The sequence below is a fragment of the Eleutherodactylus coqui genome, chromosome 2 (genome assembly GCF_035609145.1).
Source record: "Eleutherodactylus coqui strain aEleCoq1 chromosome 2, aEleCoq1.hap1, whole genome shotgun sequence".
NCBI classification, from domain to species: domain Eukaryota; kingdom Metazoa; phylum Chordata; class Amphibia; order Anura; family Eleutherodactylidae; genus Eleutherodactylus; species Eleutherodactylus coqui.
The window spans coordinates 160,462,263-160,478,196 of record NC_089838.1 but is presented as its reverse complement, the minus strand read 5'-3'; the positions used below and the strand labels follow the sequence as shown (position 1 = coordinate 160,478,196).

The 15,934-nt window shown below is 43.2% G+C and overlaps 1 protein-coding gene across 1 annotated transcript in view; it reads left to right on the top strand.

Annotated features, from left to right (window-relative positions):
* Nucleotides 1-15,934, top strand: part of WASL (WASP like actin nucleation promoting factor) — a 50,438-nt gene that overhangs the window by 16,655 nt on the left and 17,849 nt on the right. The window contains exons 2-5 of the mRNA XM_066591856.1: nt 1,781-1,915; nt 3,652-3,738; nt 7,190-7,286; nt 8,818-8,841. Of these exons, the coding sequence (XP_066447953.1) occupies nt 1,781-1,915; nt 3,652-3,738; nt 7,190-7,286; nt 8,818-8,841 (343 nt within the window). The remainder of the gene's footprint in view (nt 1-1,780; nt 1,916-3,651; nt 3,739-7,189; nt 7,287-8,817; nt 8,842-15,934) is intronic.

Genomic DNA, 15,934 nt, shown 5'->3' with positions numbered 1-15,934 from the left:
GTATAGTCCTGGTACGCTGGCAGGTGGTGAAGGGCAGTCAGTAGGGAGTGGACCAGATATGGGGTTGTCTGAAGAAGCTGTAGAAACAAAACCCTGCTAGTTGAGAAATGAAGCAACTTTGCAACCAGTCACAATTTAGATTCAATGGGACAAAGAAAATGGTGGACAAGGTATACAGTACTGTGTAATAGTGTTAGGCCGCCTGCAGACGGGCAGGTCAGATCCGGCGGCGAGAATTCTCGCCGCGGGATCCGACCCGAGCGCCTGCAGGGAGGAGCGCGTACTGGTGAGTGACGTTTCTGTGCGAGGCTCTGTGAGCCCTGCACAGAAATAGGACATGCCGCGGTTTGTTTGTTTGCCAAACCGCAGCCGTCTGCATAGGAGTGCATACTGTAATGCACTCCTATGCAGGCTTTCAGTGGCGGAAATCCTGCCGCGGGATTTCCGCCTGTGTGCAGGCGGCCTTAGGCGGGTGTGGGGATAATGTTATAAAGCAAGGACGCTTTCAAAAATAGAAGTGTTATTTTTGTTAATTAACAAAGTGAGTGAACAAAAGAGAAATGTGAATCACATCAGTATTAGGCCTCATGCCCACAGCCGTGACTCACTCCGCCAGCGGAATATCACAGCGGTGTCAGTCATGGTGCACCCTAAAGACCCCATACTCCCCTCTCCGGATCCGCTGTGTGCATTCCCCCTGACAAGCCGGCGCGCATGCGCAGTACAGCGCATGACGCACTGGCAATGCGGAATGACGCGGTGGGCGGTGACGCGTAATCACACTATACTTCCGCTGTGTTACAGCGGAATTATAGCGTGACAGCCGTCTTCCATTGACTGCAATGGAAGCCGGCCGCACGTATTCCCGCAGCAATTGGGGCATGCCATGGTTTCTTTCACGCTGCTGAATTTTGCAGCATGAACATTGAGCTATCAGGATCAATAAAACCTAATAGCTGTGGCGTGACGCAGCGGATTTCCACCGCATGAAAAGCGGCAGAAATCTGGCTTTGGGCATTAGCCCTTAGGTGTCACCACCCTCTGCCTCCAAAACGACATCAATTCTCCAAGGTACACTTACAATACAGTTTTTAAAGGAACTCGACAGGGAGGTTTTTCCAAACAACTTGGAGAACTAACCACAGATCTGTGGATGTAGGCTTGATCAAGTTCTTCTGTTTCTTCATGTAATCAGAGATAGACTGGAGGTTGAGATCAGGGCTCTGGGGGGGGCCATATGATTACTTCCAGGACCCCCTCTTTGCGCTGAAGATAAAGGGGTTTCCCACTGCTTCACAACTTCTGTCCTTCCTGGTTGCTGCTGACCAGGACATGACCACTACAGCCAATCACTGGCCACAGCAGTAACCTTCTATAACTAGTGATTGGCTGCAGCAGTCACTAGCCACACCAGTGGTCTTCTATAGGCAGTGATTGGCTGCACCAGTCACATGTCCTAGTCAGCAGCAACCAGGAAGGACAGAAACCGTCGGTAGTCATCCGACTTCTGGTGGCCGTTTTTGTTAAATTTCAGCTTGTGGCCAGCTGTTTAATTATTTTTACCTGTAACGACACACATTAAACCTAATGGTGTTTGGCCCAGATGTCTTGATATACACACTGTTTATAGTAGCTTCTGTATTTGTATGTGTTCTCACCTCCTTTTAAATTGTTTAGGAACACTTGATGTCTGTATGTTGGTAAAAATAAAGAGGTTAACTATTTTTTTTTTCTTTCAGTTTGTTATATTACTATTTTTTTTTCCCTTTTCCATCCACAGACTATTAATTCGTCTGTTGTTCAACTATATGCCTCAGACCGTAATTCCATGTGGGTGAAGAAGTGCTGTGGAGTAGTATGCCTAGTGAAGGACAATCCACAAAGATCCTATTTCATTAGAGTTTATGATATAAAGGTAGAGCACATCTTGTATGTCTAGTATTCAATATTAAAACTCAAGTAACATCTTTTTAAAGTAATGTCCGAATCTCTAAACTTGGAGACCACACATGACTGCCTCTTTACATAGACCTATTTATACAAGCAGTCTTGGGGTCCATTTAGACGGGACGAATGTTGGGCAAACTATGCCCGAAACTCGTCCCTGTGTGCTTGTAAGAATTACAAAAAGCCTAAAATGCCGAATGACAAAAGGCAGCCGAGCGTCATGAGGTGCGTTCCACGCTACTAAAACCCCAGTCGAGCACCTCTAGCGCCCCAGTGGTGTTGGAAAATGACTTGGCTCCATATATTTTTTTCCCTTCAAGCTAGTACATCAGTTCCATTACTCTTCATAAATATACATATTGTTACATTTATGTAGGTGTATGGTCTGGCCAGTGATTTGTATAAAGGCTAAATGATATTCTTGTCCTGAGCATTTGCTTGCTTCTGTGCATCTAATGATTTTAATTGCCTTTACGGCTGCTGCTTGGCACTGGTTGTTTACCTTTAGAGAGATATACACACAGCAGAAACCAAGCTCGTCTGCAGCCCCTCCAATGCAAAGACTGGTTGGAAACCACAACAGATGGACAGGAAAAGGGAGAAGGTCCAGCGAGGGATAAAAACTTTCTCTTTTGAAAGAGCCAGTCAGACATGGAGGAACAAGACGCCTTTGCCGTCTTGCATGTTGCCCTTGATCGACATGCTTGCCTGAAACATGTAAGGCGGCACATGCTGCTTGTTCCTCTGTCTGGATCTGAAGAAGTTCATCCTTACACTGGACCTACTCTCTTTTCCTGTTTACCTTAGAGAGAGTATACCCATCTTGGGAATTTATTGCATACCCCCAAAATATGCCATAAAGGCCTGGTAGGAGTGGTCCTATCTTGAGCATTTTTCTTTAGATGCCCTGATTTTTATCTGCATTAGTCTTCATTTGCCACTCCTCTGCCTACTTTTGGAGCGTGGTATAAAATGCAGATTTTGAAATTCTACTCTTTAAACCTTCTGCAAGCTCTCTAAAGTCGTAATAGCTTGACATGTGTTTTAAATGGTCACTAACTTCACAAACAACCTATGTGATTGCCAGTGTGACAAAAGTATTTACATTATTTACCTAAAATTACATTTTGTATTGAAAAATCCCTCTTAACTGCTGTCAACTAGGGGTCTCCCTTATTTGCAGTCCACTGTCTGTTAAATGATGTCCCTCTCTAGTAACGGAAATAGTAAGACAGAACACAAAGTAAGTGTTGTCTCATGCTGCCTATAGAATTCAATGGAGAGAAGAGGGAGCTACTGGCGGAAGAGACTTTAATAGACATGTCTGCTGGTAACAGTAAAGGATTGTCTACTGGAATTAAATCTATGGTGCTGAGTACTCCTCTAGTGTCCTCCATTATAATGTCTCTGTGGTACAGATGGAGAACAGAATATGCCGTTTTGTCTTTGTGCAGTATATAGAACACAGCTTAAATGCTGGACTTCTCCCACAAGTTCAGAGAGAACACAGAATTAGACATAATAGCCTGCAGAGTGGAAAACTGTTGGAAAATGCAGGATGCAAGTCATATAATGGACAGCTATAGTGTATACCTCACACACACTCTCTAAAACATAGACGCAGTATTTGCTGTACAAATACCCACTTTTAGGCTTATAGGTTATAGACATTTCAGCTTTGAATAATACTTTTTTTTTCCTTAGGATGGCCGACAACTTTACGAGCAGGAACTATATTATAACTTTGTATATAATAGCCCAAGATCATATTTTCACACGTTTGCTGGGGATGTAAGTATTATGTTGTGTACTTATGTTCTGTAATGGATAGAAATTACATTACATCTATGGTGGGATGATAAGATTTAAGATTGCTGCTTCATGGCACGACATGCAAACAGGCTGCAGATCATGCAGACTAAGTGTTCTTGGGGTACGGATTATGGATTTTGTCCCATATCTATCTCCATCTCTTTCCTATAATCTTTCATCTTGGCTGTGCAGTCGGTAAGCCAAAACTCCGTCCTCAATTTTACAAGACTGACTCCCAAATCCTTTTTTTCTGTCCTTCATATAGAATATTTAAAATTTACTGTGTTAAAATTGTAAGATCAGGCTTTTCATCACCATTGTGATAATCAGGTTATTTGGTCAGAACATAAAATATATATTTATTGGAGAACATTTCAAAACATAAAACCTTTACAAAATTTTAAATCTGCAATAGAATGTGCAGAATTTGTTGCATGTTTCTTTTCGCAGAACTTGAGGAAAGTTTTGAAATGTCCTATAAATGTTCTAGTAGAACAAATTCTGCATTACATGAATTGTTCCATATAAAAAAAAATATATATATATATATCTTTTTTTTTTATTTTGTATTTTTTTAAAGCCCGAGTTGGTACACTTCTACCAACTCCGCCAAAATGGAACTCTGAGGCCACTTTCACACACCCAAGAAAATTGCATGAGATTTGTGCATTGTGGGGAAAAAAATCGCAGCTTGCTCTATCTTTGACTGTTTCTCAGAATGCATCGCCCATTGTTTTTATTGGCACAGGAAAACCTATCGCTCATGTAAGGTTTTCCATTGGAAACTTCACTACTTCCCAGAAGTGATGGGAGGCTTTTTTGACAGTGTGTTGGGAGATGCACAAATATGAACCCCATTCTTTTAAATGGAGTCCTATACATGAGCATTTATTTTTTTCTTTCCCGCATTGCAGTCTGGAAAAAAATCTCAGCATATAATCTGTTTTGGCGTTCCCTTGGAGCGCATCGCCCATTGTTTTCAATGGGTTTGGAAACACAAGTTCAGTGCAAGGTTTCCCATTGACAATGATTGGAAACTCTTGCTGTTCCTCACCGAAGTGATGGAAGGCATTTTCGACATCCGCTGGTACATCGCATGAGTGTGATATCTGGCCATGTTTCATGCTTACCAACTTGCGTGCTTTGTGTCTTTTTTTTTGTTTTTGTTTTTCTCAAACTGCTTGCATCCTCAAGCGTGTTTCACGTGCGTCATAGGACTACAAGTATTTCTCATTGATTTCAATGGAAAACATCACGTTTTAATTGCGTGCACATCATATGGCATGCGATTGCCATGCAATGTCTTTTAAGGTCCATTTGATTTCCGTGGGAGAGGTGTTCAGCGGGAACAACCAAAAATATCACTCATGTGAAGTGTATTCATAAGAATGGATTTCTAATTCACGCACAAAACTCATGTGAGAATATTGGTCGTGTGAATAAGCCCTTAAGCTGATGACACACTAACATTTTTCTGCCTGTGTTTCGCCTTCCGAATATGGAAGTGCGCCCCGGCCTGACTATGAAGCGATGATTCCTAAGCTGCTCAGTTCAATTCAGGAGACCCGCAGTCAGTCCGGAGCGCCACTTGCAGGCCAAAATACAGTAGTGCACAACTAGAATGTAAAACTTTTCATCCTTCTGCCACAATGTTGTTCACGGCATGTACGGAGTTCAGAGGGAGGGAGCGAACTCCCTGACGTCATTGGCCCTCCACCATGAAATCGCAAGTTCTTATGTGTTACAATGGCTACCAGACGCTAGTCAATGGATTTTAATTGTAAAAGTATGGATAGTGCACTGCAGTACAAAAGTACTGTAGTGTATAATCTGAGCGATCATAAGACTGTAGGTTCCAGTCCCCTTCAGGGAGATAAAATTAAATGTAAAAGAAAAAAGTAAAATAAAAACAAACATTTGTGCCCTTTTCCATGTTCCTTGTTTAAAAAAAAATGAATAGCAAAAATACATGTTTGGTATTGCTGCATCTGTTACAGCCCGTGCAATAAATTGAATACCCTTTTTATCTCACATTGTAAATACTATTAAAAAAGCACAATGTGTTTGTTTTTTTAAATATATAAATATTTTGGGATCGTCGTCATTGTACTGACCCACAGAAAAAATGTACCGTATATACCGGCGTATAAGACGACTTTTGAACCCCGAAAAATCTGCTCTGCAGTCGGGGGTCGTCTTATGCGCCGGTAATACAAAAAAAAAAAAAAGTGTAAAAAAAAAAAATTTATTACTCACCTCCCACGCCGTTCTGTCGCGCTCCGGCAGGATGTCGCTCGCTCCGGCAGGCTGTCGCTCGCTCCTCGTCCGCGGCGCAGCATAGCTTTCTGAATGCGGGGCTTGAAATCCCCGCTTCCAGAAAGCTAATACACACGCCGGCAGCCATGACAGCATTGAATGGCTGTGATTGGCTAAAGCACACGTGGCTTCAGCCAATCACACTATTCAATGACATCATTGAATGGCTGTGATTGGCTGAAGGCGCACGTGTTAGCAATCACACCCATTCAATGATGTCATTGAATAGTGTGATTGGCTGAAGCCACGTGTGCTTTAGCCAATCACAGCCATTCAATGATGTCATGGCTGCCGGCGTGTGTATTAGCTTTCTGGAAGCGGGGATTTCAAGCCCCGCATTCAGAAAGCTATGCTGCGCCGGGGACGAGGAGCGAGCGACATCCTGCCGGAGCGAGCGACATCCTGCCGGAGCGCGACAGAACGCCGTGGGAGGTGAGTAATGAATTTATTTTTTTTTCTCCACTGTATACCGGCGTATAAGGTGACAGTTGGGGGGTCGTCTTATACGCCCCGTCGCCTTATACGCCGGTATATACGGTATGTCATTAACACAGTATAGTTAATGCCTTTAAAAAAAAAAAAAAAACACAAAAAAAAAACAGAATAGAGGTTTTTATTTGTTAATTTTTTATACAGTACATGATACGTTACCAGTAAAAAACTACAGCTTGCCACGCAAGAAGCCTGCGCCAGTGGAAAAATAAAGTTGTGGCTTTTGAAAAATGGAGATGAAAATCGGGGGAAAAACATGTCCTTAAGGGGATATTGTTATACAAGATCTATGTTCTAGTCCTTACTTCCTAGGTGTGGCAAGCATTTAAAGTCATGCTATATTACATGTGTTCTTGGCGGTAAGTATTAAAAGGGGTCTTCCAACGGATATTTATCTCCTTTTCATAGGATAGAGGATAAATCTCAGATTGATGGGGGTCCCAGTGGCCAGACATTAATTATCCATCCTGTCAATAGGGCATAAATGTCATTAATGGGGAAAACCCCTAAATGCTTTCTCTGTGATGTCTATTCTTAATATCAAGGGATATTCTTGAGGTTTTCTTAAATATGAAGGCTTCTTATTGGATTCATGAATCATTTTGTATTTTATGTTCTACAGACATCTCAAATTGGCTTAAACTTTGCAAGTGAAGAGGAAGCAAAAAGGTTCCGAAAAGCAATAGCCGAATTGCTTGCAAGACGACCTAAAAAACCTGGTAAAATTTATATAATTTGTTAGGCCATTTATAGATTCACACCATCTTATATTGCAGTTTACTGCATTGTGCACTTTGTTGGCAGAGCCATATTATACTGTATTCAGCCACCAATTGCAGTGGCATGTAATGTAAGACAGAGGACGATCAGGCATGGTTCATTTTGATTTTATTATTTTTTTTAATCCGCACCATATAATATATAATTAGTTTCAAAAATTTTAGTAAGTTGTAAGATGAGGTGAATTTTACATATTCAAGAACTCGTTCACATCTGTATTGTGGATTCCATTTTTATGCTCCGTTATGGGAGCAGGAAAGTGTAATTCACTGGCCAAACAGATCCGTCTTGGGACGGAATTGAACGGACCCGTTTGTTAAAATGTGGGATCCACATGGGTCACCCATTTTGGAAGATCCGCAAATCATGCCGCCCATAGAGAAACATGGGCTTCCGCACAGGAACTAAAGTATGCAGATTTGTTTTGTGGACCTTTTGGTCCGGAAAACAAATCGCAGAAAGCTCCATTTCAGTGCAGGTCCCGCACGGACGGCTTCCGTTGAATTCCACGGGAATGGAAGATTAAAAATAAAAAACTGCTCTGCGCATGTGCGGCGGCATGCCAGCCGGCGTTTACACACACATTTGCAGTGAAGACCAGGACGGGTAAGCAGTGTCTTCGGCCGCGGGCAGGGTTGGATTCCACTGCGGGCTCCTGCATGCAGAATCCGATTTGCCCATGGACATTGGGCCTCAGGGTTTGACGTAGGAATGTGAAACCCTGAACTGCATGATTCTCTACAGGCTGCCACCAGCTCATTCACTTGGGCAAACGAGAATCGTGACCTTCTCGTTCAGTCTATAAGCGCCTCAAATTGCTGTCCACCGCCTGCTGTCAAATGATTCGCAGGAGGAGGAAGGGTACAAGTCATCCTGCCCATTGAACTGGTATGAATGCAACAAGATGGAAGAGGGAGAAACACCCGCAATGGGGAAGTATGGCACTTTATGGCCGTATAGTGCTATGAGCCAGGCGTACATTGGGTAATACTGCCAATGTATAGCATAAACCCTGTGAATAGAGCCTAATACTAGAGCTGAAGGCTGTCTGTCCACGGGTATTGCGATATCCCGCTGCGGGAGCCAGATAGGCTCACTGCAGAGAATCGCGGCAATTCGCAGCATGCTGCGATTTGCCGGCCACGAGCGGAGAATCGCTATAATTCTCCGCTCATGGACAGGGGACTGCTCTTTCCATAGCGACGCTATGGAAAGCTCGCACTGCGTTCTCGTGGCTGGATTATCGCCGCAGGGAATGCAATGCAAAAACACCCATGCACAGGCAGCCTAAGGGACCACTGTATTTATATCGGTTTTACCTTTACTTTATATAGTGAAGAAAATGCAAGTTGCTCACTTGACTGGATTTGTTTGCTACTACATAGTGGTATTCTGTATCTGAAATGAGTGTATTGTTATATGGCATTTAATGCATAAAAAGACCTAAAATAAGTTTGTGTTTTCTTTCAGATAAAAAGCGAGAACCCCCAAATGGTGAGCTGAAGTGTTTTTGTGTGTGTTTTATAATTGTATTTCAACAATCCACCGATTGTGCATAGTCACTTGTACTCTGGTACAAGCACTGCACCTTCATCACTGTAACTCTGCAGGGTACAATTACTGAGCCCTCTACACAAACTCCTCAGATTTAATGATATTCAAAATGCAACTGTTCATTTTTCTATCCAGCTGCCGTTCTCATTACCTGTTTGTCTTTACTCTGTGCTCCATTCCGGTGATCCACACAAAGCAATGTCATGTGAAAGAAGGACAATATTATCAAGTTTTAGTTTCAAACTTGGTTTTCAAAGGTTTTATGCAATAACAGGCTGAATAGCCAGAAAAATCCCCTCGCATGGGGGAACTAGTAAATCAAAGGTAAATGGGGAACAACAAATCACCACATATCAAGCCACAGATAATTCTCAAAAGGGGCTGTTGGAGACAGACTAGTGAATGAATAGCGATGATCAAGAAGTTTTCAAGAAGACTCTTGGGACCACTAACTTAGAAGATACCATCAGGTAAATAATCTGGGAAGGCCTGGAATTTATAAGAAGGTAGACCAGGGTTGCCAAGTCTTCATAGAAGGTCTGTTTTATCTCTACTTATTTTTCATAGAACATCATCCTGAAGCCGCCGGTTTTGACAGCATTTAGGCACATGCACACGGGGCAAATTGAGCAGCGGATTCTACGCTTGTCAACAGACTCGGGTGATCCGCTGCTCAATGTGCCCATTGATGTGTGAAGATTCCTCTCTCCACACACAAGCGGATTTTATTTGCGGCCGTTCCATGCCAAAATAAAATCACGGCATGCTCTATTTTTTAGAGCAGATATGCAGGGATGGCTTCCATTGAAGTCAATGGATGCCGTCCCTCCCGCAGCACTTCTGCAATGAGCATTGCAGAAGTATTGCATTATTGCCTAGGTGACAGCGCGGCATCCTCTGTACTGTGCATGTATGCCAGGGCGCCGGTGGCACATCTGCATACAAAAAGAACGCATCTCACAGGTACGCAGGCAGCGGGCACAGGCGGATTAAGTGCAGGATTTCCCACATGTAATCCATGCGTGCCCTTGTGTATGAGGCCTTAAGGAAAGATTGGCTGACAGCCATTGGGAAGCCACAAGAATTTTTCCAGCCATGCAGATAATTTGTGTCAATTTATGTTTATTGTTGAGCCCTATATGTTTGTCCGCTAATAAGTTAACTGAGGGGTGAAGTGGGAAATGCTTATCAATTGCTCTTAAAATCAAATTGGCCACCTGTGTCCAGAATGATCTCGCTGTAGGACAAGTCCACCAAATATGCAACATGAACCCTGGTCAGGGCAACCCCTGAAGTGATTAGGGGAGGTGTCTGGAGCTAATGTATGAATTCTTGTGGGAACTAGGTATACCCTGTGCAATATTTTAGGAGAGTATTCAGCCAAAGTAACCCGATGACTTCCTTTAGAAATAAAAGTACAGAAGTGATGCCATATGGGAAGTGAGAAGGAACTATCAAGATACTCCCCCTAATGTTGCCTACAGGGTAGCTTCACTTCAAAAGGGGCTTATTCATACAGGCATGTAACAGAGAAATGACTCCTCCTTATAACGGTAACTACAAACAGACTCTCATAAAAAAGGTAGGGTTACAGGAAGATGATTACCCAGGGAAAGACTGGATAAAACTATTACATTTTGGAAAGCTCAAAGCAGTGTTGTCAGCATATCCTATTTTTGTATGAACTGTTGAAGGGTGAGAAGTTTAAGTAACTGCATATAATGAAAAAGCTGGGTGAGCACTCTGACTTGCCACCAGCCAAACCTGATCCCGCTCAATATTATGCAGATGCCAGCTGTTTGTTACAGCTGACCCCTGCCCACAACAGCTCTGATAAACAGCGCCACTGATCGGGGCTTTTCACCCCTTAAACGCTGCCATCAATTCTGACAGCGGCATTTAAATGTCCTGATCGATGTTTGGAGGTCCTGCACTGCCGCCTGCGATGAGATCACGGCTTGCCATTGCAGCCAGGGGCCTGTGGCATTGCTTGATTGCCTATTAGACCATGGTATAATGTAATGCTATGGCATTACATCATACTGCAGGAATGATCAAACCAACTTGTCCCCTATGTGGACTACAAAAAGAAACAAATGTAAAGATTAGTTGTTTTTTTTTAAAATGTATTAAAAATTAAGGGTAATAAACTTTGTGTTTAAAAAAAAAACACCTTTTTGCCATTCAGAATGAAAAAAGTCACAAAACCATACTTGGTATCGCTATGTTCGTAAAAGTCTGATCTATCAAAATAATGCATTATTTAATCCGCACGGTGAATGTTGTCAAAAAAACCAACCCTGAATTGTGCTTTTTTTTTTTTTTTTTTGTCACCCTGTCTCCAAGAAAAAAAAAAAGTGAAAAAGTTGTATATACTCCAAAATGGTACGAATAGAAATTATGCCGACAGAAAAATAAATTTATGGCAGAAATTCTAAAAAAAAAAAAAAACTCTGGAAAATAAAAGTAGCTCAGCTAAAGAAAACAACTACATAAATTTGGTATCCTAGTAATCATACTGACCCATAGAATAAAGATGTCATGTCATTTTTGTTAGTTTGTACGCTGTAGAAATAAGATGTAACCAAAGATGGCAGAATCTCACTTTAATTTTCTATCTCGCTCCACTTAGCACTTTTTAAAAGCTTTTCTGTACATTATAGTACCACTGTAAAATACAATAAGCCCTCTGACAAACTGAAATTAAGCAGGTGGGAAGGGCTGCATCTTTAAGGGGCTGAAGCCTAAAAATGTGAGTTAGAGAGCAATGCCTGATTCCAGGTTATCGGCTTCTTTCAGCTTCTTCGTAGTATGTGGGACATTGCAGTATAGAGCTTCTGTTTTGTTTACTACTAAGCCCGACACTACTGCGAAAGAATCTAGGACTGCAACCAGATTAGGAAGGGAGATGAGTGGCCTAGTTGGTGGAAAAAGGCTATCATCTGCAAAGTATCTTAGTTTATATACCGTATTTCTCACAGTGCTACCTGCGATATTACGTTTTTTTGCATAAAGTGTGCTAAGGATTCGATGTCTAGACCAAAACAAGCAGGAGAAAAAGCGTAGCCTTGCCTGGTGCTGCATCTGATTTCAACTAGGCTACAATTGGAGCAGAGGAGTTTTAATTAGGCTGAAGAGCTAGAGAATAGAGAACGGAGTGCAACGATAGTGTCCTTCTGAAGAACAGCGAAAGGAAGTCCCAAGACAGGCTGTCAAATGCCTTTCCATTGTCCAAGGCTAATAGCAACACTGGGATCTTATGATTGGAAAACTGGATTAGGTTAAAGGGGTTGTCCCGCGGCAGCAAGTGGGGTTATACACTTCTGTATGGCCATATTAATGCACTTTGTAATGTACATCGTGCATTAAATATGAGCCATACAGAAGTTATATACTCACCTTCCCTGCGTTGGCGTCCCCGTCTCCATGGTGCCGTCTAATTTCAGCGTCTAATCGCCCGATTAGGCGCACTTGCGCAGAAGGGTCTTCTCCCTTCTGGTAGGTCCGGGCATGAGCGGCGTTCTGGCTCCGCCCCCCTTCTACGCATCATCGCGTACCTCCGCCCCATCACGTGTGCCGATTCCAGCCAATCAGGAGGCTGGAATCGGCAATGGACCGCACAGAGCCCACGGTGCACCATGGGAGAAGACCCGCGGTGCATCGTGGGTGAAGATCTCGGCGGCCATCTTGGAGGAAAAGGAAGAAGTTGCAGACGGGATTCGGGTAAGTAAAATTTTTTATTTTTTTTTATTTCAACACATCCCTTGGGTTTGTCCTGCGCTGAACGGGGGGGCCTATGCAAAAAAAAAAAAAATAAAACCCGTTTCGGCGCGGGACAACCCCTTTGAGAATTTTTTTTAACGCTGTCTGGCTCATTTACACGCAAAGACAATCTTTCAAACGATTGAAAGATTGACCGTTTTAGTCATCATTTTGCATAAAGTGGTAATGGGCACTAATTTCCATTAGCACTTTTTCAGCTTCACTTGCATGTAAATTAGCCTCCTGGAGCTGTTTGCAGAACACGGCAGGTGGTCTGAGCTCTGCAATCAGCTCATTTGTTCTCAGACGGGATGTCCGCTGAATACAATGTAAGCTCTGACAGACCATAAAGAACACAGCATGCAGTCCCTGTTGTCTGTCTCTCTGGCTGAAGGATGGATTTAAATGCCATGGAGTAAACTGGTGGCATTTACACACAACAATCATTGCTTATATGCCATTGTTTGAACGAATTTTGAGTGATTGTTGCGTGTAAATGAGGCTTTAAACCCACTTTATCTCTATGAATTAGAGAGGGAAGGTAGTGATTCAGACAAGTATCTGGGATACTCGTGAAAATGGCACTCTGGTTTATTAGAGAGATCAGACGATAGTTTTTATGGGGCGTATGGTCCTTATTTGGTTTTGGGATAACAGTTATCAGATGAATTCCTGCAAGCTTGTATATTTTCCCAGACAGACACATTATAGAAAGCAGTTAGAGGCCGGGTTAATCAAGAGACAAATGTCTTATAGTACAACGCAGTTGGTCCGCTGGGACTCGGAGCGTTACCTAGTGTAAAGTTCTTAATGGTTGTTTCCACTTCCTCCTCCTTTTACAGCTTGATTCAGTAGCGAATACTGGCTTGAGTTTAGGGAAGGAAAGCTTTCTTAGAAAGTGGTGAAGAGCAGAAGGGGGCTGCTGTGGTTTGTGCCTATATAGTGCACTGTAAAGTTTGTGGAAAATCTGAGTGATTTTTATCCGCATTTGAAGTGTAGGGCCCATTGATGGATCTAATGCAGTGTACACAGTTGATCCGTTGTCTTGACGAAGCTTAGCTGCCAGGAGCCTATCAGGTTTGTTGCCTAATTTAAAGTACATAGCTGAGAGGGCCTTCCAGTGGATTCAGTTAACTATGTGTAGAAGACGCTACGTTGGAGCGAGGGCCTTCCAGTTGATTCAGTTAACTATGTGTAGAAGACGCTACGTTGGAGCTTGGTGTCTGATTTTCTTCTATTAAAGATATAGTATGTCTCTGATTAGCTATCTCCAGAAGAGCTAAACGTCTAGTGCTTGCTGAGCATGAGTCTTTTTTTTTTTTTTTTACTTCTTTCGGGCAGCTATCTGAATGTTCTGGCTTCACATGAAAGTTTTATGGCCAAGCCAGACCCATGTGGGTTGTGAGTTTGGTGCCACGTTAGTGTTAAGGTAAAGGCTAAAGTACTCTGAGATTTTGGTGAGGGTCTTTGAAGAGTGCCTTGTTGAGCCTCCATTCCTAGCGAGAGATGGGAGTAGAATGACAAAGTGAAACATTACAATATCATAGTTTGACCTTAGCACATGGGATATGTCTGATTTTTCCTAAGAGGAGGGTGTATTTAAAAGCAAACGTGGATAAAGAATAGAGGCAGTGTAAGCAGTGTCCCTATAGCCACCTGCAGATGGCCGGGTCGGATCCGGCTGCGAGAATCCTCGCAGCGGAACCCGACCCGAGCCCCTGCAGAGAGCAGCGTGGGCACTCACCTCTCCCGCGGCCACGGCTCTTTCATGTGCCGGCAGGCGGCGCATGCGCAGAGCGGAGCCGGCGGCCGGTGAGTGAAGTTTCTGTGCAGGGCATGCCGCGGTTTGTTTGCCGCGTGAGACTTCGCTCGGTCAAACCGCGGCCGTCTGCATAGGATCACGTTCGTTAACACAATCCTATGGCAGCTTCCAGCAGCGGAAATCCCGCCGCGGAATTTCCGCCCGTCTGCAGGCGGCCAAAGAGAGGAAATACTGTGATTAACAAAACTTGTTGTGGTGAAGTGTGGAGAAAAAACAAAACATTTAAAACCAGTACAAATGTGAAAATTGGACCTATTTGGTCCTAAGACCACTGTACGCCCAGACAGAGTATGCCCTCGAATGGAGAGTGTTCTACGAATCCAGAAAGGGTAAGGCAAGAATTGTCAGCCCCATCCTAGCACATAGCGAGTTAAATCAAGAGGAAAGAAACCCTGTAGATCTGTTGAACAAACTGTCTGGCTAAGAGGCCCATCTACCAAAGTTGTAGAATCATATAGGCTTACCCATAGCAAAGTTTAAGAAACTCTATTGGGCCACTTCGATAACCTGTTGTAACAATTAAATAAACGAGGAATTTGATATATGGTAATAATGCATCCAGACTTCCAACATATTCACAGTTAGAGAGTTTGACAGCTGCATTAATTTGCCAAAAAAGGGGGGCATTGCAGCATTGTGAGGTGCCAAACAAACAGATGTTGCAACAAGGACTAATTCAGTCTCACTGAGGCGCTGTCGGGCTTTGCTGAGGACTCCGAACCATTGTCCAGGAGCAGGGTGGTTTTTGAAGCCTAGGAGAGGGAATTCCGTATGGTCCTGCCCATTGATTATGGTCTGTATGGCGATTGATTATGGCCTGTTGGTCAACATGTGCCACTAAAGTATACGAAATTTCCATTTATATTGGATGTTCACCCGTTGTAGGGCAAGGGTGATAGACCTCAGATATCTCCGTTTCACCAAAGTGGAGGGAGCTACATCCGCATATAATTGAACTGAAGGGGATACATGTGTAAGAGAAGACCGAGCCCGAATAGCAGACCAGACCAGATCTGATCCCTCAGCTCAACATAATGGAGTTTGACAATATCCCTCCGGAGGTCTGGGTTGGCCGGCTTGGTCGGGGCCCTGTGGGCTCTGTCATTGAATCAAGAGCGTCAATGCTAGCAGAATAGTCATTCCATTTGGCTCGCTCTTGGTCCAGTGTATCCACAATCTCATCAGTTTTTTGTTCAAGAATAGTAGTGTATTGGCCCAGATCTGAGATTTGCTTAAAAATATCTCACAGCGGACTGCAATTTTTTTTTTATATGCTTAGAGAGAGCGAGAAGGCTCTGGGGCAGGTAGATTCAGTTGTTGGAAGTGCATTCTACAGAGTAAGTTGCCAGCTAGTCGAGTGTTTCCCTGAATCAGTGGTCTCGAGGAGCAAGCAACGTAGGTAACAAAGTAGCTGTTTATGAACTAGAGTATAATTCTGGCAAGGTGCTT